This window comes from Pararge aegeria, assembly GCF_905163445.1.
Source record: "Pararge aegeria chromosome W unlocalized genomic scaffold, ilParAegt1.1 SUPER_W_unloc_1, whole genome shotgun sequence".
Classification (NCBI taxonomy): domain Eukaryota; kingdom Metazoa; phylum Arthropoda; class Insecta; order Lepidoptera; family Nymphalidae; genus Pararge; species Pararge aegeria.
The window spans coordinates 1,036,339-1,062,882 of NW_024396987.1; the positions used below are offsets into that span (position 1 = coordinate 1,036,339).

Below are 26,544 nucleotides of genomic sequence, written 5' to 3' on the forward strand. Positions count from 1 at the left end.
ATATACTTGAACTGATTCTGTGTATTTCGTCACATTTTCAATACTATTATGTTACTTATGTGAATTAGCCAGTCAGTCAATTTAATCTCAATTGGCAGGTGAGATAAATAGCTTGCTACAGTTAATTTTGGGCTGCGTCACTTCATGCTGTTTGGCTTATTCTGAAAATATACTGCAGAGTCGCTTAGTATTTTTTTCCTGTAGCCAATTGTAGTTATGAAGTCACTTAAATCTTTTTTCAGTTCCCTGAAAAATAGTGGCTTAAGGCAATTCGTATTAAGCGACATTTATCTTCTTAATTAAAGGTCCGTTTTATATGGTATAAGCATCAACACCTTGACGTTTTCAAATTAATTTAAATTAAGTTTACTCCATTCCAATAGCTGAAGAAGTTTTTTTGTTATGATTTTTTTTCGGAAATTTTAAACTTTAAATGGCTCTCCTGTAAAGTTGCAAAAATGTCGCTTAAACCAAATAGCCTTTCACCCCTCGATATGATTATATTATCCTATAAGTGCAATGTGAGAAAAATACAGTCATTTTTAGTTTTGAAAAGTCCTTGACTTTCATATAGCGGGAGCATCACCTCAACGCTTCGCTTAATAAAGCGTGCAAAAGAGAACTGCACCACTTGTTTTTTTTGTTCTATGTCCACCTAAAGCCATACTACGCACACACAATACATTTTCCACAAACACCAAGTAAACTGGAAGAAAATGTACCTTATTCAACAGTATGCAATAAATAATTAAAATAAACATGTAAAATATAACCCTACGATTGCCATTTACGCTTTGCAACTCGCTCAGCTTCATATTTCGGTCTGATCCTTCCCCTGATCCCACTTCTGATTTAATCACGTAGGGAAAAGGAATTAATCCTTTAAATGTATCTTTATAGTCAAAGTTTCTTCTTTCTTTCAGATTGGAACTTGGTCAGACATAAATGGCCTCAAGAATTTTTTTCCGTTTGAAAGACAGAAAACACGCCTACGAGAAGTGATTGTTGCAATATTTTATCAGTTTTAGTATTTTTCATCAAGATAGCTAACACACTAGGTATAGGTGATCCTGATAAAATTTTTGGTTTATGCAAGGACATTTTGGACTTAATTGCCAAAAGTACCGGCATAGTGTGTGAGTATATATTATATATTTGTTTAGAATGCAAAGTGCATTTTAAGCAAATAAAAACACTGTGAGAGGAGGCCCTTGCCCTGTACTGGGTCGGTAATGGGTTGATATGATGATGATGATGAATATGAACTTTGTAGATCTTGACAGTAAATTATAAATAAAAAAAAAAATAACTGACCAGTGAAAATACCCCGACTATCAATTGATAGCCATATTAAGAGAGTTGTGAAAACAAAAAAAAAACAGGGAGATGTGTAAAAACATGTCATCCGCCATCTGACGGCGACCCGAACACTCTCGACTAATATATATATCAAACAAAAAACACAATATCAAAATCGATTCGGGAAATATGATGCCACAGACAGACAGACAGACATAAAACTCCAAAAGAGGATAAAACAAATAAATTAGGGTTTTCAAAATACAAAAGCATGAGTAAATAGTTATATAAATTTGAAATTGGAATTCATATCCAAAGAGAAGATCAACGAGGCCAGTACGACATAACGCGAATTTCATAATTAAGGACCTAATATTATTATACAACGAACAAATTTTTGCGTGAAATTTGGTACCAAAAAGAAGGCCACCGCAAGCCATATTTCTTTCTTTCTTACCGATGATGATCGAGTTAAGTTAACGACCAATAACAAAAATCTTGCTGATGAGGGCACGACTTATCATTGGTCGCACGCAGGACGCGAATTTGAACGTCACATCAGACGCTGCTGTCTGTTCTTGCCTTTGTAGATGCTATTGATATACAGACATTTTAATCAATATTTGTAATAATACAAATATTAATTAAAATGTAAACGTTAATCTATCTCCAAGATTGAAAATACGTGTTGGGTTGAAGCCTTTTTACGTTCATCTGTCTATCTGATTCGTAACTTTACTACTTCGTATTTTAATTTTTAACCGTACATGCTAAACATTTACCTTTTAAAACACGTAAAAATCTCATGTTATCTATTGCAGGGTAAATCAATTATTATGAATCACTCGACATATGACGCCCTCTACTGTTGCATAGAAATATCAAATAAGCACGCCCAAAGAAAGAATCGTTCTGCTAGATGTGTGCGTGCAAGTTAGTAGTGTGTGTAGTGTAATGTTATAATCGTGCGCTTGTACTTACAAGATTAGCATCGGTCTTGTGTGAACAGTTCCATTCATAAATTCTCTAAGTGTGGCTGTCTATAAGCACTGCTTACGGAAGTGGATAATCAATTACGTGTTTCATTTTTTCTATGAATAAAATGATTTGCTTGGTTTGTTATTGTTGTTAAAGGTCATTATTCTTTTTTTAGAATTAAAAACATTCACAAATGTAAATACCTTTTAGTGTCTTTTAAGAAAATTAAGGATCTAATATTATCGAATTAGTCTTTCGTTTTGAAAATAATCTATGAAACCAAACGCTGTCTCAATTTTGAAAAATGAATAATTTAGGTTTTCCAGGAATCATTGGAGAGTGAGAGAGTTAACAATAAATATGGTTTCTATTTATTGTTTACATATCAAAATAAAATAGCGTTCGTACCCATACTTACAAAAAATTAAAGACATATTTTGACTAATTTCGATTGCAATTTTAATTGCTCTAACCAGGTTGCTTCTTAAATATTTTCTAATGACAATGTGAGATGGTGATAACAAAAAGAACACCCAGCTAAGTTTGTTGTGGGCTTCTTCTTAGACCAGGGCGCGATTGGAACCCTCGTAGCTTTAGTTTTAAGTTTACGATTGTAGTTATCGCCATCACTACTCACTGCTATGTACACATTTTGTATATAATAACGCATCAAAATTGCCATCTATGTGCCTATTTGAATAAAGATATATTTGACTTTGACTTTGACTTTGCAATATTATCATTAGCATATTCGATCGCCATTATTGTTTACCTTCGAACAATGCTGTATGGCGTTGGTGATAAATAAACGGTTCAAGTGCATAAATTCAGTAACTTATAAAAGTTTGAGTAGTGATAGTTTAATGTGTTAAGGTTAATTTATAGTTTATTCATTCATTTTATAATGAAAGCATATTCGTGCGGTCTTTGTTTGGGTTCAGTGTGCCTGGAAAAAGTACTTAGAGAAAACTTTAATTTCTATCCCTACTTATATCGTAAAATTAGAAATCATTCGCAAAGGAAGGAGTGTACCAATGTTACAAATATCCCAAAAAAAGGTGATAAAGTAACACGTATATTTAATAATAAATATTACGAAAACTATTCTTGGCTAAGCGGCTTTGTACACACCAATCGATTAATTTGCTTTCCTTTTGTTTTATTGTCCAATATACGTAAAGTGTGGAATGATAAAGGATATTGTGATCTTAATAATTTTCATAAAAACGCTAAAAACATGATATGTTGGAAAAATATTATCATCATCAGTGTGCTTAGAAAATGCTGCCGAATGGTGTGTCATAATTTTGTGACGTAAATCAGGGTATGTACTTTTATTCAATTAGCAGTAGATAGACGATAGTATTAAATCAATCAAAAATATAACTTTCGTAAAGTAATTTGATTATAAACCGACATACCTATCTAAAATCTAAATTTTAATTTTACTTTATGTTTGTGTTGAAAACCTTGTGCATACCCTGGGTCCAAGGGCTATGCACGCCACTGAGTATATACCTTCAAAGAAGATAGCGGGCGTGTAGTTGTCCTGCGTAGTAGTCATACATAGCGCATGCCACGGATCGACCGAACCGTGCACGTACGCGACCCGACCGGCGGGTATGTTTAAACCACCGAACTCTTCATTAGTCCACTCAGCACACGCGTTCACAAACACAGAGTCAAATCTGTAACGAAGAGAAAATAATATTAAAAATTGTTCAATGTACATACTTGTTTCAGTGTTTATTTTATAACTTAAGCTTATTTAAGCGATTATTTATGAACTATTTATGAAATTTATAGCTAATAAATCTAATAGGTTGGGGAAAAAGTCTTTTCGCATTATAGTATGTATGAACATGTAATAAAATCTCTTTGGCTATACTATTTGTATCTGGCTGGTTTTGGTATCAAATTAGGAAAATGTGTGAAGATGAGTGAATCTAATGAAGAAATTCCTTTTTACCTTTTAAAATTTTACTACAAAAAAGGTAAAAATGCAACGCAACCCGCGAAAAAAATTTGGGTTTAGCGTTTTCAATCCGGAAATTTTGATGTCAAAGATGCACCTCGCTCTGGTTAGGAGGAGCCCTATTACGGATATAATGGATGCCATTTTTGAAAAAGTGGACCAAGATGGGCAAATCAGTAGTGGAATTGACCACAAAACAGTTTAGGTACATTTGAAAAAAACTGGGTACATAAAAAAGTTGGATATTTGGGTACCTCACGAGCTCACTGAAAGAAACCTAATGAACCGTGTACTCATTGATTGAGTGATTCTTTATTACGACGTAATAAAACCGAACCATTTTTGAAGAAGCTGATTAGAAGTGGATCATGACCGAACCATTTTTGAACTGGTGATGAGAATTGGATCATGTACGACAAGAAAGTGCGAAAAAGGTCACGGTCAAAGGCCGATCAGGCTTCACAGACTGTGGCGAAACCCGGGTTAACTCGCAACAAGGTGACGCTGTGTGTGTAGTAGTAGGATTGGAAGGGCATTATTCATTATAAGCTGTTACCACCAGGCAGGACCATCAATTCTGAATTCTACTGCGAACAACTGATGAGATTAAAGCAAGAAGTTTAGAGAAAGCGGCCGGAATTAATCAACAGAAGAGGTGTGGTTTTTCATCATGATAACGCTAGACCTAACACATCTTTAGCCACTCAGCTAAAATTAAGATAGTTTGGCTGGGAGGTGGTAATGCATACGCTGTATAGTCCTGACCTTACACCTTCAGATTTCCACCTGTTTCGGTCTCTTCAGAATTCTTTTGGCAGTGTCAGGTTAACATCACGAGAGGACTGCCAAAACTACTTGTCGCGGTTTTTTGATTTCAGAAACCCCAAAATTTCTATAGCAATGGGATTATGTCCCTACCTACCTATACCTAATTTATGCAAAGGAAGAAAATAAATTCCAAAAACTTTTTAATGATGATAGTACTTCTAGAAAAAGAGGTAGTATTTAGATTTTATTACAACGTTCTACATAGATACTAGTTTGCGAAAACACTATTATTCCCGCAACCCACTTTTCCGCAAATTTCTCCCTATATCACATTTCAATTTGTATGTCCACTTAAACTAACTTTATAACATTACTATCAGCAGGTGGATCAACTGAATTCCAAACTTTTTTCTCCAAAAGTGACAGATACTCTACATTCATAGCTTTTTGCCACCAGAGGAGTTTGATAACTTTATTGCCTACACATATGTTTGTGGCTTCTCAAAAATTCTGGTCTACATACCTATTTTATAATCGCCATATTTCGTCGGCGGTGTACCACGTGTACTGCGCATGGATCGGCAGCTGACAGACTCCTCTGTACTAGTCGCCACTTCCCCTCCAACTATAGCGCCGCCGACGTCTCGCGTCGTTTTTTCTCTCTTCCGCCTTTCCTCAGCAGAAGACTCGGCATCAGTAGAGGCCTGCTCTACCTCACTGTTGTTGCAGCAGTCATCGCCAGACTCACCATCTGTTAATTCATATAAAAATCATGTGATTTATTTATATTATATAAGACGAGAATTACGATATTCATCAATGTCAGCACATTTATTTTCAATAAAAAGTACATTAGGAATGTGCTTTTTACTATACAGAATAACCTTCCTTGGATTTATTTAATGGTTCTATAAATCGGTAACGCTGAATAACCGACAAAAATGCACAACTTTCTCTTAGCGTTCAATTTATTATGTAGACTAGACTGCGGGATTAATGAATAGGCAATGCATCCAAAAACAAAGGTTTCCTTTACAAATAGTGTGTCGGGACCACACTTCCTCAGTGTTGCTTCTGGTATTCAAATACATCTGCTGAGTACAATGCGGTAAGGTAAGCTGGTGAGCTGTTCCCTTCTTCTCTAGGAAACACTTAACACTGCCCCTATGGTAATTCAAAATCAAAACCAATGTTATCAAAACGCAGGCATTTTATATGTTACGCACTTACGTAATAATTATTTGACACATTTTCTTGAATCTAAAGTTAAAATCTAAAGTTTTGAAGAGAAAAATTATTAGTAGTAAGGGCGAGTAAGTACCTTGCATTTCCACAGCTGGAGTCTCTCATAGGGCTCCACACGTCACTATGGATGAGTTCCAAGGGTCGGCCAACACGTTTCGTAGATCTTTTCGGAGCCCGGGCCACAGGCTTTCCTTCCAGGCAGGCGCAAACTTGTTGAAATCTTCTTTGTCATCCTGAAATGAACATACCTTTAAGACAATGATACCCTAACCGTCTATGCCATAAATCAGTATTCATGTTAAGTATTATTAGACTTAACTAACTTTGCAATATTGACTTCCTGCGCTTGATGTAGGACAGTCATCGATTACTCTTTTGCAAAACAAAACATTCATTCTATCAGTGACGTGCATAGAGGGTATGTAAAGTATATGCAAATGATACAAAATGAAGAAGGTCTCCAGTACGAGTTATACAAAACTTAAGGATAAGCATTGTAATCTTACTGGAGATTTTCTTCATTTTATATCATCTGCATACCCTGTACATAGCCTCAATGCACGCTACTGCATTCTATATACACCCACATAGATTAGCAGATATAACAGGCTGGTGTTGTATACTACAACTGTCATGGACAAAACACCCATCTACATTCATGATCACAACCATGCCTCTTTCACATAATTTAATAACAGAAAACAAATTTTGCAGACAACTACGGAACGTAAAAAACATTGTTTAAGGTTTTATCAAAGTTATTTATGCTGTTTACATGAATATCTGTAGAGCTCTCCAGTTTAGTCGCTCCATCATCACAAGTGATCATCCTTTTCCATCCATCACCACGGAAAGATCTGGAGCAGTCTTATTCCTAGCCAGGACTGCACGGACAATGTGATCAAAAGAGTTAGTGTTTAAAATTATACAACTTTAGGAAGTAACAGTTTCTACCCTTAGTAAAAGTTTGTTCACTGGCAATACAGTACAGCGTCGCTGGTACAGTTGCTTTCGAGTATTGTAGCAGTATACTTCAGTTAAATTGAATGTATATCCAAACCCTGTTTTAAAGCCTATAAACACTTCAACAGCCTAGACAGTAGATCTAAAAGGAACGTTTGTAAGTGGATAAAAATCAATACAGGATTTGCGACACTAAAACGATTGCAGTAAGAAGTTTTGTTTCGATACGCGAAATCGACTACGACTGCGAGCGTGCAAATGTGCTAAGGGTAAAAAGTCTTTCCCCATCAAATAAATAAATGAAAATATCATAATAATGTACTCAAGACTCCCCAGTAAACTGGTTAAAAGTAAAAGTCTTTTAAACTGTAATAAACCACATCCGAGCATGTTCACATTGAAATTGCCTGGTCTCCCCGTCCTCCCGTGTCAAACGGATGGTAACCCCTTTAGACCCTGACCTATTACCCCCATCTCTCCCATCCCCCTTAATTCTTAAATCTAGACAGATTACGAGTCTTAGAATATCTACGTCGAGTTTGTAAACACTTATTTTTCTTCAGTTAAAGGCAAATCCGCGTAACTATTACGCACCAACGCCAACATTAATAATCAATCAAATCCAACATATTCATTAAAATTAATTTTGGTCAGAACATTTCAATTATAAGTATAGGTATTAAAGAAAATGTAGATAGAGCGAAAGTACAATCTCATGTTAAATGTTTTTAAGGAGAAGTAGAAAGCTTCTGAAATCCATTGGTTGATATTATAGTGTATTCTTAAATCTAAGTAAAAAAAAAAAAAAAAAAAACTGCATTGATAACCTCTTCCTTTATTTGAAGTCGGTTAGAACTATGAAAGAAGAAATAACCTACCCTACCCAGTAATGCGGAAGCGACTTAGGAAGAATAAGTTAAAAGTAGTTAATAATTAGTATATACAGTGGCGTGCATTGCATATATGCAAATAAGCAGTGCATACCCTACCCTCAGGGTCTTAAAGAGCCTTCAGATAGGACCATTAAAGTTTTGTAATTAAAAAAACACTAAGTAAAAAATATATGAAAGCGCCATCTAGTAATGAGCGGCCAAACTTCTAGGTCAATTGTCGCTAGACAGGCGACAGCGCAACCAGCGCGCGCGAGGCGCATAGCGTACAAAATAAAATCTTCTACTTCGTATTTTAATTTTTAACCGTAAATGCTAAACATTTACCTTTTAAAACACGTAAAAATCTCATGTTATCTATTGCAGGGTAAATCAATTATTATGAATCACTCGACATATGACGCCCTCTACTGTTGCATAGAAATATCAAATAAAATAAGCACGCCCAAAGAAAGAATCGTTCTGCTAGATGTGTGCGTGCAAGTTAGTAGTGTGTGTCGTGTAATGTTATAATCGTGCGCTTGTACTTACAAGATTAGCATCGGTCTTGTGTGAACAGTTTCATTCATAAATTCTCTAAGTGTGGCTGTCTATAAGCACTGCTTACGGAAGTGGATAATCAATTACGTGTTTCATTTTTTCTATGAATAAAATGATTTGCTTGGTTTGTTATTGTTGTTAAAGGTCATTATTCTTTTTTTAGAATTAAAAACATTATTCACAAATGTAAATACCTTTTAGTGTCTTTTAAGAAAATTAAGGATCTAATATTATCGAATTAGTCTTTCGTTTTGAAAATAATCTATGAAACCAAACGCTGTCTCAATTTTGAAAAATGAATAATTTAGGTTTTCCAGGAATCATTGGAGAGTGAGAGAGTTAACAATAAATATGGTTTCTATTTATTGTTTACATATCAAAATAAAATAGCGTTCGTACCCATACTTACAAAAAATTAAAGACATATTTTGACTAATTTCGATTGCAATTTTAATTGCTCTAACCAGGTTGCTTCTTAAATATTTTCTAATGACAATGTGAGATGGTGATAACAAAAAGAACACCCGGCTAAGTTTGTTGTGGGCTTCTTCTTAGACCAGGGCGCGATTGGAACCCTCGTAGCTTTAGTTTTAAGTTTACGATTGTAGTTATCGCCATCACTACTCACTGCTATGTACACATTTTGTATATAATAACGCATCAAAAGTGCCATCTATGTGCCTATTTGAATAAAGATATATTTGACTTTGACTTTGACTTTGCAATATTATCATTAGCATATTCGATCGCCATTATTGTTTACCTTCGAACAATGCTGTATGGCGTTGGTGATAAATAAACGGTTCAAGTGCATAAATTCAGTAACTTATAAAAGTTTGAGTAAGGTTAATTTATAGTTTATTCATTCATTTTATAATGAAAGCATATTCGTGCGGTCTTTGTTTGGGTTCAGTGTGCCTGGAAAAAGTGCTTAGAGAAAACTTTAATTTCTATCCCTATATCGTAAAATTAGAAATCATTCGCAAAGGAAGGAGTGTACCAATGTTACAAATATCCCAAAAAAAAGTTATATTATGATATTGTGATCTTAATAATTTTCATAAAGACGCTAAAAACATGATATGTTGGAAAAATATTATCATCATCAGTGTGCTTAGAAAATGCTGCCGAATGGTGTGTCATAATTTTGTGACGTAAATCAGGGTATGTACTTTTATTCAATTAGCAGTAGATAGACGATAGTATTAAATCAATCAAAAATATAACTTTCGTAAAGTAATTTGATTATAAACCGACATACCTATCTAAAATCTAAATTTTAATTTTACTTTATGTTTGTGCTGAACACCTTGTGCATACCCTGGGTCCAAGGGCTATGCACGCCACTGTGTATTCATAGTATGCTTTAACAAATATTTATAATAATAGGTATAATACATGTATGAGTGTATTTATGTACGTTGAAATACTATCCTTTTCAATCTTCTACGGGAAGATCAAACCAAAGGGTTGACTGGCAGGGTTTGCTATAACAATGGCTGACTGCCTTTGCATAATATTGTTTGTGTAAATTTATTACTCAATTTGTGTTATTAGTAACAAAATTGTGTGTATATTTTGTATCTATCTGTCTAAAAATGCATGTTTGCAATGATTGTATCTATCAAAAAAATAAAAATAACTACTGTTATCATTAAAATTATACTTAACTGAGACTAAAAAAAAAAAACATTACCTATGTAGTGGAACTTGTTAGTAAGCTACTACAGTTTAATTAGAAAGCAATAAAAATCTTACTCTTTAAAATTATTGACTAGTTTATTGACAGTTTAGTTGGCCATACAACCTTTGTATCGATTGACTTATATTTGAAGTGCTTACATAATAGTGGTTAATTTAGAAGTTAAATGATAAATTTACCAAACTTTACCAAAGTTATCTAACTGTAAGCTGGAAATGGCTTTATAGTTAATTATTATCAGGGTTTAACCAATGGGAACTAGCTCTAGCTTTTTAAAGACCTTGAAGTTATGAAAAATGAAACCATATTATTGTTTGCATAATTTATTATGCAGTAAACTTGCAAACAATAATAAGATATTTAAAAAAAAATAACCTCTAAGTAAAGTTGGTTTTATTGGAATTATATGTATCTAAACATCTATTATATAAATATATTTCAATTTTATATAGCCTATACATTACTTAATTTATATACTTTTTGTACCAAAGCTTTTAATATCCTAAAGAAGACTAGATACTAAATATTCTAAAATAATTTGTTAATGATATAATTTAGTAGCAATTATTTTACCATGTATCAAAGTGTAACAAACTATGAATGTTTTATTTCAAATAAAAACATTGATTAAAAGTGCATTTATCTCCAAATAACTAAGAACACAAATTAAATAACAGTCTCCATTATAACTAACCATGGCTTTGTTTGCTAAGAATTACATAGGTATAACATTCATTCTCACAGTAAAAATAATGATGATCAAAAGTTTGCAATATACAAAGTACACTGAAGTTGTTACCTACTTGATAAATAAATACAAATACCTGATTCAATTACGTCCCAATTATATTCTAAGGCATAAATAAAAATATATTTTAATGGAAAAAAAATATTTATTAGCAAAAACAATATTTACAGATTCAATGTATCCAATGGTACCCACATGGACATTAGGTATACCCCTTTTGTGGGTGCATATTTACAATTCAACAGGTTAGGTTTAAGTTTGCACTTGAATTACAGATGATTAAACAGTTTGCACAATACAAGCTAATTATTGATGAAGTTGCTCTTTCTAGTAACTTTATACAATTTAGATAGTATTCTAGACACAAGAAAAGTTTTTCTGTTGAATCATAGCTAAAGGAAGCAAGCCAGGAAACATTTTTAATATATAATATCTAATATCTTTAAGTATACCCGTAGCAAATACAAAGTTATTGTTTACTACCTCTGATTTATAAAAGTTGTAAGAAACTTTTATTATAATGGAAAAAAGAAGGAAAAAACATAATTTTATAATTATGTTCATAATCATCCCTATGAAAGGCAAACCTAATCTAAGTATCAGTGAAACATGTTTAATGCAATTTTGGGTTAAATAAGCCCAATAATAAGTTTATTTTATAATGATTCTGCAAGTGGCAAATCAGAATAATAATAATTTAATATAAGCAAATTTATTGTAATTTCATGGTTAAAATTCAGAGCATTAAAAATAAAAGAAATGAATTAATTATTTATTTATCATGGATAAAATTGAACATTTATTAGGAGAGATAATTTAGTAATTGGATATATACAATACATAATTATTTTATTGACAACATAAAGCATATTTAACTGAAACAGGGCAGGACGATGAGTCCTACATGGATTTGAACAATGCAAAGATACGAGTTATGTTTACATATAAATTAAGTTTAGGTTGAATAGCCCATATACCTTGGGAATTTAGAAACTCCACTATCCAATGAAAAAGAAAAACGATCTGATTGTTAGTGTCAAAGATTAACGTGTCTTAATTAACAAACAAAAAACAAACTCTTCAGTAGTAGGCATTAATTGTATAGATTACCTACAATACTTATATATACACGCAATTTTTCAGGTCCACAAAAAACATTGCGAATCACCAACGTTTACAGCTCTGTTTATTTGGTAACAACGATTCCTTGGCCTACGTGCTGAACAACAATTTGTACTATTTACCCCAGGGTAGTGACCAGCCAGTACAGCTAACTTTCGATGGTATCCCTGGGACTATTTACAATGGACATACGGATTGGGTGTACGAAGGTAACCTTATTCTTTTTCTTCGATTTTTATATACCACCTTTACGGTTAAACAAGCAACTCCCCAAACTTTAAACACGAATGTCCAAAAAATTCAAGTATAAATGAGTTTCTTTGTTGCACCATAACTTTAAAGGAAATTGCATACAATTCTACAATAAACTACCAATTGACATCTTGGAGATGTCTCTTAAAAAGTTCAAAGTTTGTATTAAACGTAAGCTTATAGAAAAGTCCTATTATAGTATAAAGGACTACGTAAACGATAAAAAAGCTTGGGTGTAAATTATTGCTCTAACCAGGTTGCTCTTCTAATAATTTAAAATGACATTGTGAGATGGCGATAACAAAAAAAAAATAAATAAAAACACCCGGCTAAGTTTGTTGTGGGCTTCTTCTTAGACCGGGACGCGTTTGGAACCCTCGTAGCTTTAGTTTTAAGTTTACGAATGTGGTTATCGCCATCATCTCACTACCGTGTAATTCTTGTGTACGCATCAAAAGTGCCACCTGTGGGCCTACTTGAATAAAGATATTTTTGACTTTGACTTTGACTTTGACTTGTTATTTCTTCTTGAATATATGAGTCACATAAGAAATCATTACATCAAAAAAATATATAATTTGTAAATTAAAGGACGGTCGTGTTTTTTATATTTTTTAAATTACGTTTTTGTTGAATGAATTCTTATCTTGATACCTAATATATCATTATTTTTTTTTACAATGCAGAGGACGCTATGTACACGGGTCAAGCCACATGGTTTTCCAAGGATGGCAGGTATCTGGCCTTTGCTAGTTACAACGATACGTTAGTGGAATCGTACTCCTATTACTACTTTGAAGACAAATCGGATCCCGACGATGTGTATCCTGAACTTGTTGATCTTAAATATCCTAAGGTAAAGAAATTGAAACAGTTATTCCTATAGTGGTATTACATTCTGCTCTACCAGCATTATTAAAATTCGAGCAATTCTCAATTCTACTGAAGACAAATCAGACCTATCATATGTATATCCTGAACTTGTTGATCTTAAATATTTAAGCCAAAGCAATTGTAAAAGTTATACCTAACATCAGTATATTTTGCTCTAACAGCATGATTAAAATCCGAGTCCTCATTAATTCTACTTATTCGGTAAATAGAGAAAACATTAAACATGTGTAGTTCTATCGTAGGGTGTAATTTTTTCGTGATTCAAAGCAAATAAGGAAAGATTTATTTCAGGTAGGACGTACCAATCCAACTGTGACTCTCCGCGTAGTGGATGTTTGGAATCTGCAAACGAATCCAAATTTCATAACTCTTGAGGCACCGGCCGAAGTGACAGCTGACCATATACTGGGTGGGGTAACCTGGTTAACCGATACGGAGATAGCTGCGCACTGGCTGAATAGGCGGCAAAATTACACTATGCTCAAGATATGTGATGTCGTCACTGGGAAGTGCGAGGTTTGTATTTCTGTTAATCAAAATGTCAATATCCAAAATACTGCGATTGTTCTCGCCAGATAGTCAATAGTTCAATACTCAGATCCGTTAAGAGGTCTTATTTAAAGTAAAAATCTTGCACTATTCCTAAGCATAGATTGGTTTTATCCAACCTGTTATTTGACTTTGGAGTGAGCATCCATTTTTGCTTAACTTGTGCGTTCTTAATGGCTAAGTTTGACCAAGGACATTGCTTTAAGAAGAAACACGAGAGAAAATAAACATACACTTATACATCTTGACGAAATTAAACACGTATTTCTTTTAAAAATAACTAAGACGTTTGTGGGTAACGCATACTAATTCATATACACACACACACAAACATACTTACATATTATATAAATTGATTACAATAGCATATACACATTTACAAACATTTAATAATACAATCAAATAATATTATCGTGTCACGAGCGCCGGGATGTCGTGCCGTCGGTAAACAATGCGCACATGCCGCGCGGTGAGGCGCGGGGCGCGAGACGCAAGAACACCGTTACTGCGCCCGCGCAGCTCGACGCATCGCCTGCCCAGTTAGTCCCGACCGAACGCTTACACGGGAGACCCATGCTTTTCGTATGCACGCCGCGGAGATCGCTAATCTAATAATTTCTGTCTTTTGCTTCTTTTTACGGCTCTCTTGCCTGTAGCTTTTATACTACTGCTTGTGCTCCGCCTTCTATTATAAATATGTGTGTTTGTGTGTGCAATAAACTGTGAGTACAGACGTTTAATAACAACATCTTTTATTCCTCGCTTCGTCATCAAAACCGCAACCAAACAACCATACGTTTTTTTTTCTTCTAGGACGAACATCGTGAACAACCTAATGGTTGGGTACCAATCGAGTTGCCACGCTTCAGTAACGACGGAGACTTTTTCATATCAATGCGTTTGTCTTTAGAGCAAGCTAATGGCAATATTTGGCAGCATTTGTACAAGAGCGTAAGGATTAACGGACAGATATCGTCAAGTTCAATTACACCTGGGGAGTTCACTGTTAACAATATCGTTGGGATGGATGAAAAGAATTTCGAATAGTAAGTCAAGGATAAGTAATGTCTTGTTTTACGCTCTTATGATTCCTTATATAAATTATTTATGGGGATTGAAAAACTTAAAGCAATCCAGCACAGCTTGCTGGATATACAACGACTCGAGGTCGAGCCAGAATTTCCACTGGCTTCCTTAAAACGATGTGTAATCGGTAAATGTAAATCTCTATAAATTTTATTGATAAGAATGGAATTTTCCTGTAACATAAGTTTGTTTCGTAGTATTCAAAAAGAAATGAATTCATGGATTCCCGATTTTTTTTTTGTCACTTATGCTAAGATACCTTCTGAGTGCCAAAGTTGAATATTTTATTAGTCTATTAATGGAACTTTAAGTCTGAAAATATGCTTTAAACGAAAGCTTGAATTTTCAAAAATGTCTGTTCACAATTAATAATTGATGATTGTGGACAGACGCATAAAACGAGTGGCAGGCAGTCGCTGAAATCCTAAAAAGACCTATGTCTAGCAGTGCACGTCCTGTGGTTGAGATGATGATGATGATGACTTTAGTATTTCCCAGTTTAAGATAGATATGATACCTAAAACCGTTGCCGGAAAAGCTTTGCCGCACGGAAAGGTGGTCTGACAAACAGAAAAAACACTGTGTCTTTTTGCGTTATTAGGTTTGAAACTAATTCTTTTTGGGGGTTTCTCAGTTCTTCAAGTATCTTTGGAAGGTCAGTTTCAAAGTTAATCTGATAATTTCTTAAATTTGCGGTTATTTCACCCGCACGGTTACAAATGCGCCCTGGCAGTCGCAGGTCCATACTGTGGGCGCTCGGGCACACTGTATCAGTTGTACAATAGTATTACCAAACGGGGGGCCTTGCGCGTGGGCAACGGCAACAGCCAGTAGAGGCGGCTCCTACTTGACTGTCACTTGCTCCTCGCCTGAAGAACCATCTGCCACCTATATCGTCAATCCATTGCTAGATCCTAGGATTGTAAGTAAATATTAGAGTGAAAGAGCTTATTCGTTCGAGACAGTAGTACCGTCATGCTTGTTTCTGCCTATACTGCTTGGGTATAGCTATATTCCATTCCGTCGGGCGTGGTTGCCGTTGTAATAATTATAGGAATATGAGGCTTAACATTAACGCAATAGGTTCCTTGCATGCTCTGGGAAGTGTTGCTCTGTTTATAGGTTTAATACGGTCGAGAATTTTTATTGCAAGAGGTTGGTATTTGTTAATTGTATTTATGACATTGTTATAACTACGGTATTGTACTTACTACAATAATTTCCTAGGGGCTTGCACTAGAATGAGGTTTAATGTTAAGCAAGGTCAGGTACGTACTGTAATTATAAAATGTTTAATGGTATTGTTATATTTGTGAAACGTTGAAAATAATACCCGCATCGTTAATTCCCTTTTCAGTTATGTCGAAATCTTTTAGATGCTGACCAGCCTTGCAACGGGGCAACATTAAATTTTTGATCTTGTATTCAGATTCTTGTCCTGGACAAAACAAAAATAAAATAGTTCTTGCAGCAATACACAATGCTTTATTGCAACGACACGGAAATGTCAGTAGATAGCATACATTCTACAATAGAACAATCCGTTCGAAATATTACTGTATGGGCTCCATCGCAATGGGCAACAATATGCCAGCTAGCAAGAAAAGAACCGGCACCTTATAATGTTGAAAATCTGACACATGAGGATTTCTTAAATTTTGATGATATGTCTGATAAATATTTTAAGGGAAACCTTGTAGGTAAGATAAGTAAAATCCGTACAGCAACATTTAAGAAATCTCATACAAATCAGATGAAAGTAAAATTTTCAATGAAAGATAGTGCACCGGAAGATACTATGCAAATTATTGCGAAACCTAGAGCTATCAATCGTAGATATAATTCAAGTTTGCCGATTACCAAAGCCAAATACATGGATCTAAAGAAATTATGTGACACAGGGGTTGTACCCAAGATATTTCATAAAGAATATTTAAATTTGCAATACTGCAATTCCAAAGACGTTCTACTCGATACTGATCTCGTTTTATTACTATCTATACTATCGTACTATCATTTTATTCGACTGTAGAGGATACAGTCGAATAAAATGATAACTAAATACTTTTTCGTTATTTTTTATTGCATTTTATTATCAAGCATTGATTGTATTTTATATAATTGCTAGAAGTTTTGTTGTTTGTACTAAAAGTTAATTATAATTATAGTTGATGTTCCTACATTGAGACTGATTTTACATGATTATTATACTAAGGTAAATTACACCACACACATTATACACCACAGTGTGTAATGTGTGTGGTGTAATTCATAAAAATATTTATTCTATAGCTATTTTCTTCTTTGTCACTTTGTCATTGAAATATGTGAAAGTGACTAAGTAAAATATAGCTACAAACAAACTTGTGATTGTTATCTCATCGCCATAAGGGTGACAAATGTGATGGATAGGATGGTGTTAAAATATGCAGATTTACGCTTAATATTGTTAAATATGAATAGGCGAGTAATACTTATTTTAACTGATGTGGTTGATTAAGACTGAAAGATAATAAATAAAAATATTGATGTTCCTACATTGAGACGTTTCGTACAAGAGTTCTACTTTATTATTATTACGTGACTTAATATATACTTGAACTGATTCTGTGTATTTCGTCACATTTTCAATACTATTATGTTACTTATGTGAATTAGCCAGTCAGTCAATTTAATCTCAATTGGCAGGTGAGATAAATAGCTTGCTACAGTTAATTTTGGGCTGCGTCACTTCATGCTGTTTGGCTTATTCTGAAAATATACTGCAGAGTCGCTTAGTATTTTTTTCCTGTAGCCAATTGTAGTTATGAAGTCACTTAAATCTTTTTTCAGTTCCCTGAAAAATAGTGGCTTAAGGCAATTCGTATTAAGCGACATTTATCTTCTTAATTAAAGGTCCGTTTTATATGGTATAAGCATCAACACCTTGACGTTTTCAAATTAATTTAAATTAAGTTTACTCCATTCCAATAGCTGAAGAAGTTTTTTTGTTATGATTTTTTTTCGGAAATTTTAAACTTTAAATGGCTCTCCTGTAAAGTTGCAAAAATGTCGCTTAAACCAAATAGCCTTTCACCCCTCGATATGATTATATTATCCTATAAGTGCAATGTGAGAAAAATACAGTCATTTTTAGTTTTGAAAAGTCCTTGACTTTCATATAGCGGGAGCATCACCTCAACGCTTCGCTTAATAAAGCGTGCAAAAGAGAACTGCACCACTTGTTTTTTTTGTTCTATGTCCACCTAAAGCCATACTACGCACACACAATACATTTTCCACAAACACCAAGTAAACTGGAAGAAAATGTACCTTATTCAACAGTATGCAATAAATAATTAAAATAAACATGTAAAATATAACCCTACGATTGCCATTTACGCTTTGCAACTCGCTCAGCTTCATATTTCGGTCTGATCCTTCCCCTGATCCCACTTCTGATTTAATCACGTAGGGAAAAGGAATTAATCCTTTAAATGTATCTTTATAGTCAAAGTTTCTTCTTTCTTTCAGATTGGAACTTGGTCAGACATAAATGGCCTCAAGAATTTTTTTCCGTTTGAAAGACAGAAAACACGCCTACGAGAAGTGATTGTTGCAATATTTTATCAGTTTTAGTATTTTTCATCAAGATAGCTAACACACTAGGTATAGGTGATCCTGATAAAATTTTTGGTTTATGCAAGGACATTTTGGACTTAATTGCCAAAAGTACCGGCATAGTGTGTGAGTATATATTATATATTTGCTTAGAATGCAAAGTGCATTTTAAGCAAATAAAAACACTGTGAGAGGAGGCCCTTGCCCTGTACTGGGTCGGTAATGGGTTGATATGATGATGATGATGAATATGAACTTTGTAGATCTTGACAGTAAATTATAAATAAAAAAAAAAATAACTGACCAGTGAAAATACCCCGACTATCAATTGATAGCCATATTAAGAGAGTTGTGAAAACAAAAAAAAAACAGGGAGATGTGTAAAAACATGTCATCCGCCATCTGACGGCGACCCGAACACTCTCGACTAATATATATATCAAACAAAAAACACAATATCAAAATCGATTCGGGAAATATGATGCCACAGACAGACAGACAGACATAAAACTCCAAAAGAGGATAAAACAAATAAATTAGGGTTTTCAAAATACAAAAGCATGAGTAAATAGTTATATAAATTTGAAATTGGAATTCATATCCAAAGAGAAGATCAACGAGGCCAGTACGACATAACGCGAATTTCATAATTAAGGACCTAATATTATTATACAACGAACAAATTTTTGCGTGAAATTTGGTACCAAAAAGAAGGCCACCGCAAGCCATATTTCTTTCTTTCTTACCGATGATGATCGAGTTAAGTTAACGACCAATAACAAAAATCTTGCTGATGAGGGCACGACTTATCATTGGTCGCACGCAGGACGCGAATTTGAACGTCACATCAGACGCTGCTGTCTGTTCTTGCCTTTGTAGATGCTATTGATATACAGACATTTTAATCAATATTTGTAATAATACAAATATTAATTAAAATGTAAACGTTAATCTATCTCCAAGATTGAAAATACGTGTTGGGTTGAAGCCTTTTTACGTTCATCTGTCTATCTGATTCGTAACTTTACTACTTCGTATTTTAATTTTTAACCGTACATGCTAAACATTTACCTTTTAAAACACGTAAAAATCTCATGTTATCTATTGCAGGGTAAATCAATTATTATGAATCACTCGACATATGACGCCCTCTACTGTTGCATAGAAATATCAAATAAGCACGCCCAAAGAAAGAATCGTTCTGCTAGATGTGTGCGTGCAAGTTAGTAGTGTGTGTAGTGTAATGTTATAATCGTGCGCTTGTACTTACAAGATTAGCATCGGTCTTGTGTGAACAGTTCCATTCATAAATTCTCTAAGTGTGGCTGTCTATAAGCACTGCTTACGGAAGTGGATAATCAATTACGTGTTTCATTTTTTCTATGAATAAAATGATTTGCTTGGTTTGTTATTGTTGTTAAAGGTCATTATTCTTTTTTTAGAATTAAAAACATTCACAAATGTAAATACCTTTTAGTGTCTTTTAAGAAAATTAAGGATCTAATATTATCGAATTAGTCTTTCGTTTTGAAAATAATCTATGAAACCAAACGCTGTCTCAATTTTGAAAAATGAATAATTTAGGTTTTCCAGGAATCATTGGAGAGTGAGAGAGTTAACAATAAATATGGTTTCTATTTATTGTTTACATATCAAAATAAAATAGCGTTCGTACCCATACTTACAAAAAATTAAAGACATATTTTGACTAATTTCGATTGCAATTTTAATTGCTCTAACCAGGTTGCTTCTTAAATATTTTCTAATGACAATGTGAGATGGTGATAACAAAAAGAACACCCAGCTAAGTTTGTTGTGGGCTTCTTCTTAGACCAGGGCGCGATTGGAACCCTCGTAGCTTTAGTTTTAAGTTTACGATTGTAGTTATCGCCATCACTACTCACTGCTATGTACACATTTTGTATATAATAACGCATCAAAATTGCCATCTATGTGCCTATTTGAATAAAGATATATTTGACTTTGACTTTGACTTTGCAATATTATCATTAGCATATTCGATCGCCATTATTGTTTACCTTCGAACAATGCTGTATGGCGTTGGTGATAAATAAACGGTTCAAGTGCATAAATTCAGTAACTTATAAAAGTTTGAGTAGTGATAGTTTAATGTGTTAAGGTTAATTTATAGTTTATTCATTCATTTTATAATGAAAGCATATTCGTGCGGTCTTTGTTTGGGTTCAGTGTGCCTGGAAAAAGTACTTAGAGAAAACTTTAATTTCTATCCCTACTTATATCGTAAAATTAGAAATCATTCGCAAAGGAAGGAGTGTACCAATGTTACAAATATCCCAAAAAAAGGTGATAAAGTAACACGTATATTTAATAATAAATATTACGAAAACTATTCTTGGCTAAGCGGCTTTGTACACACCAATCGATTAATTTGCTTTCCTTTTGTTTTATTGTCCAATATACGTAAAGTGTGGAATGATAAAGGATATTGTGATCTTAATAATTTTCATAAAAACGCTAAAAACATGATATGTTGGAAAAATATTATCATCATCAGTGTGCTTAGAAAATGCTGCCGAATGGTGTGTCATAATTTTGTGACGTAAATCAGGGTATGTACTTTTATTCAATTAGCAGTAGATAGACGATAGTATTAAATCAATCAAAAATATAACTTTCGTAAAGTAATTTGATTATAAACCGACATACCTATCTAAAATCTAAATTTTAATTTTACTTTATGTTTGTGTTGAAAACCTTGTGCATACCCTGGGTCCAAGGGCTATGCACGCCACTGAGTATATACCTTCAAAGAAGATAGCGGGCGTGTAGTTGTCCTGCGTAGTAGTCATACATAGCGCATGCCACGGATCGACCGAACCGTGCACGTACGCGACCCGACCGGCGGGTATGTTTAAACCACCGAACTCTTCATTAGTCCACTCAGCACACGCGTTCACAAACACAGAGTCAAATCTGTAACGAAGAGAAAATAATATTAAAAATTGTTCAATGTACATACTTGTTTCAGTGTTTATTTTATAACTTAAGCTTATTTAAGCGATTATTTATGAACTATTTATGAAATTTATAGCTAATAAATCTAATAGGTTGGGGAAAAAGTCTTTTCGCATTATAGTATGTATGAACATGTAATAAAATCTCTTTGGCTATACTATTTGTATCTGGCTGGTTTTGGTATCAAATTAGGAAAATGTGTGAAGATGAGTGAATCTAATGAAGAAATTCCTTTTTACCTTTTAAAATTTTACTACAAAAAAGGTAAAAATGCAACGCAACCCGCGAAAAAAATTTGGGTTTAGCGTTTTCAATCCGGAAATTTTGATGTCAAAGATGCACCTCGCTCTGGTTAGGAGGAGCCCTATTACGGATATAATGGATGCCATTTTTGAAAAAGTGGACCAAGATGGGCAAATCAGTAGTGGAATTGACCACAAAACAGTTTAGGTACATTTGAAAAAAACTGGGTACATAAAAAAGTTGGATATTTGGGTACCTCACGAGCTCACTGAAAGAAACCTAATGAACCGTGTACTCATTGATTGAGTGATTCTTTATTACGACGTAATAAAACCGAACCATTTTTGAAGAAGCTGATTAGAAGTGGATCATGACCGAACCATTTTTGAACTGGTGATGAGAATTGGATCATGTACGACAAGAAAGTGCGAAAAAGGTCACGGTCAAAGGCCGATCAGGCTTCACAGACTGTGGCGAAACCCGGGTTAACTCGCAACAAGGTGACGCTGTGTGTGTAGTAGTAGGATTGGAAGGGCATTATTCATTATAAGCTGTTACCACCAGGCAGGACCATCAATTCTGAATTCTACTGCGAACAACTGATGAGATTAAAGCAAGAAGTTTAGAGAAAGCGGCCGGAATTAATCAACAGAAGAGGTGTGGTTTTTCATCATGATAACGCTAGACCTAACACATCTTTAGCCACTCAGCTAAAATTAAGATAGTTTGGCTGGGAGGTGGTAATGCATACGCTGTATAGTCCTGACCTTACACCTTCAGATTTCCACCTGTTTCGGTCTCTTCAGAATTCTTTTGGCAGTGTCAGGTTAACATCACGAGAGGACTGCCAAAACTACTTGTCGCGGTTTTTTGATTTCAGAAACCCCAAAATTTCTATAGCAATGGGATTATGTCCCTACCTACCTATACCTAATTTATGCAAAGGAAGAAAATAAATTCCAAAAACTTTTTAATGATGATAGTACTTCTAGAAAAAGAGGTAGTATTTAGATTTTATTACAACGTTCTACATAGATACTAGTTTGCGAAAACACTATTATTCCCGCAACCCACTTTTCCGCAAATTTCTCCCTATATCACATTTCAATTTGTATGTCCACTTAAACTAACTTTATAACATTACTATCAGCAGGTGGATCAACTGAATTCCAAACTTTTTTTCTCCAAAAGTGACAGATACTCTACATTCATAGCTTTTTGCCACCAGAGGAGTTTGATAACTTTATTGCCTACACATATGTTTGTGGCTTCTCAAAAATTCTGGTCTACATACCTATTTTATAATCGCCATATTTCGTCGGCGGTGTACCACGTGTACTGCGCATGGATCGGCAGCTGACAGACTCCTCTGTACTAGTCGCCACTTCCCCTCCAACTATAGCGCCGCCGACGTCTCGCGTCGTTTTTTCTCTCTTCCGCCTTTCCTCAGCAGAAGACTCGGCATCAGTAGAGGCCTGCTCTACCTCACTGTTGTTGCAGCAGTCATCGCCAGACTCACCATCTGTTAATTCATATAAAAATCATGTGATTTATTTATATTATATAAGACGAGAATTACGATATTCATCAATGTCAGCACATTTATTTTCAATAAAAAGTACATTAGGAATGTGCTTTTTACTATACAGAATAACCTTCCTTGGATTTATTTAATGGTTCTATAAATCGGTAACGCTGAATAACCGACAAAAATGCACAACTTTCTCTTAGCGTTCAATTTATTATGTAGACTAGACTGCGGGATTAATGAATAGGCAATGCATCCAAAAACAAAGGTTTCCTTTACAAATAGTGTGTCGGGACCACACTTCCTCAGTGTTGCTTCTGGTATTCAAATACATCTGCTGAGTACAATGCGGTAAGGTAAGCTGGTGAGCTGTTCCCTTCTTCTCTAGGAAACACTTAACACTGCCCCTATGGTAATTCAAAATCAAAACCAATGTTATCAAAACGCAGGCATTTTATATGTTACGCACTTACGTAATAATTATTTGACACATTTTCTTGAATCTAAAGTTAAAATCTAAAGTTTTGAAGAGAAAAATTATTAGTAGTAAGGGCGAGTAAGTACCTTGCATTTCCACAGCTGGAGTCTCTCATAGGGCTCCACACGTCACTATGGATGAGTTCCAAGGGTCGGCCAACACGTTTCGTAGATCTTTTCGGAGCCCGGGCCACAGGCTTTCCTTCCAGGCAGGCGCAAACTTGTTGAAATCTTCTTTGTCATCCTGTAATGAACATACCTTTAAGACAATGATACACATCGCGCGCGCGCAAGTGCGGGTGCTCGCGTATTTTTTGTGTATTTTTATTCTAGTTTTCGTGTTTTAAGTCTCAATACGTGTCTGAAAAGTTGTGATCTGTGACAAATAAACATATATGTTTGTATTGCTTGAACAATTTACTGTTTTTAATTGTTTTTATGAAAGTAACAAAGTGTAAACAAAATTTTGTTCGTTGTTCACAAATCTTCTCGCGTAAACGCGTAAGCGACACTTTTCGCACGGCGCTTGAGACGTTTTTGCCACAAACAAGCTACGCAACAACATAACAAGCTAAAGAAACCTGGTTAAATAATAACTTGGAAGTCTAATGGTTGTGTGGCTGTCATAATGAGTCCCTGTATTGCATGTAAACAACATATCAGCCCAACTGAGAGATTAACCTGCTCCTTGTGTCCTAGCTACTACCATTACGGATGCATCGGTTTATCAAAGGAAAATTTCTCTAAATTGTCGTCAAAAGCCAAGGCGGCTTGGAAGTGTCCTGACTGTAAAATGCCTCGAGCTAAGGGCGATAACACCAACACCCCAGTGAAGACATCAGAGTTAGATTTGCTGGGTGAGCCCAAGGTCCAGGTCGACTTTTTAACCATTGACGAACGTCTTAATCGTTTCGAAGAGGCTTTATCGAGTAAAATAATCAATTTAGAGTCGTCATTGGCACAAAAACTTAACAAAGAGTTGACTTCGCTTCAAAGTCTAATAAAACAAATACCCGATCTTATCAAAACCGTCGAGTTCATGTCTAATAAATTTGACCAGATGCAAAGTGAAATCCAATTATTGAAATCGGAAGTCATAACCCTACGTGCAGACAACACGAAGCTTCAAGATAATGTGCGTAATCTTGACAGTAAAATGTTGGAAATTGAGCAGAGGGCACGGGAGTCCAACTTGGATCTCCAGTGTATCCCAGAATTTCCGAAGGAAAACCTTACAAATACGGCCATTCAACTTGGAAAAACTATCTCTTACCCGATTATGGAAAACGATATTATATCGTGTACCCGAATTGCCAAGGTCAACGCCAGCAGCAGTAGGCCGCGGTCTGTTATCCTGAAGCTGTCTTCGCCCCGCAAACGGGATGAGTTTCTCAGTGCATGCTTAAAATTCAACAAATCGAACCCTTTGGATAAACTTAACAGTTCCCACCTGGGTATAGCTGCCGATAAAACCCCTATCTACGTGTCCGAGCACCTCTCACCAGCTAATCGCAGTCTACATGCTATGGCGCGCAGCTACAAAAAGGAAAAAGGATATAAATATCTTTGGGTGAGACACGGTCGCGTTATGATGAGAAAGAACGATTCTTCGCCTGCCATATGGATTAAGAATAGTGACTTTCTTATGCAAATTAAGAGTTAGGGTGTAAATGGACTTTTATTCTCTGGTGTAGTGATTTAGCCGTAAATTCTTAAAAGGTACTGTTAGTGGATTAAGTGTGTACTATCAAAACGCAAGAAGTATACGAGGTAAACTAGAAAGTCTTTACTTGAACAGCATGTCGTGCGAGTACGATATAATAGTTATAACGGAAACTTGGCTAAACAGTGGTGTATTTGATGCTGAAATATTAAATGATAATTATAATATTTTCCGGAGGGATAGATGCAGTTCTAGTAGTTCAAAGAAAGAGGGTGGGGGGATTTTAATTGCGGTCTTAAAGAAATTTAGTTCCTCTCGTAATAGTTGTTGGGAGAGTGAATGTGAGGACGTCTGGGTCACGGTTTCGACCGGCAATGCTTCTCATGCATTTCACATTTGCGCCGTTTATCTGCCTCCTCCCCCAATTTTCTGTAAGCTCGATCAAATGCTGTCATCTATAAGCGAAGCTATATACAGAACGAATAGCGATGTTCTCCTCCTCGGAGATTTTAATCTCGGTTTCATAAACTGGGCTGAAGCTAAATCAAACTTAGATATAACTTTTACCCAGCCAACTTATATTAACTCCAATTTAGGGCATCTTCTCACAGATTTTATCAACCTACATAATTTTAAGCAATATAACAGCATTGTCAACAAAGACAATAAAATCTTAGATTTAATTTTATGCAATGGGGCATTACAAGCTAGAGTATGCTCTGCAGATGTTTCGCTAAGCAAAATTGACCCGTATCATCCTCCATTGCTTTCTGTTGTAAATTTTCACAAAGATCAATTCCTTAGTCCAAATAAAATTAAAAAGCTGAATTTTTACCGAGCTGACTATATAATTATAAACGAACTGTTGAGGGGCATAAATTGGGATACAATTTTTGATGACACTGATACTGTTAATCAAATGGTAGATACATTCTATGACGTAGTTAAGGGGCTTATACTTAAACACGTACCTAAAACAGCAGCCAGGCGAAGTTGTTATCCTTCTTGGTATACTTTTAACCTAA

The 26,544-nt window shown here is 34.8% G+C and overlaps 1 protein-coding gene across 1 annotated transcript; it reads left to right on the top strand.

Moving 5' to 3' along the window:
• Positions 1 to 24,484: 24,484 nt before the first annotated feature.
• On the top strand, positions 24,485 to 25,519 carry LOC120636767. Its single transcript, XM_039908330.1, has one exon. It carries the CDS (start codon positions 24,485 to 24,487, stop codon positions 25,517 to 25,519), a length of 1,035 nt encoding a protein of 344 aa, XP_039764264.1.
• The last annotated feature ends 1,025 nt before the right edge of the window (positions 25,520 to 26,544 follow it).

Coding starts and splice junctions, on each gene's coding strand:
- LOC120636767 (XM_039908330.1), top strand. CDS start 24,485: ATGAGTCCCTGTATTGCATGTAAACAACATATCAGCCCAACTGAGAGA.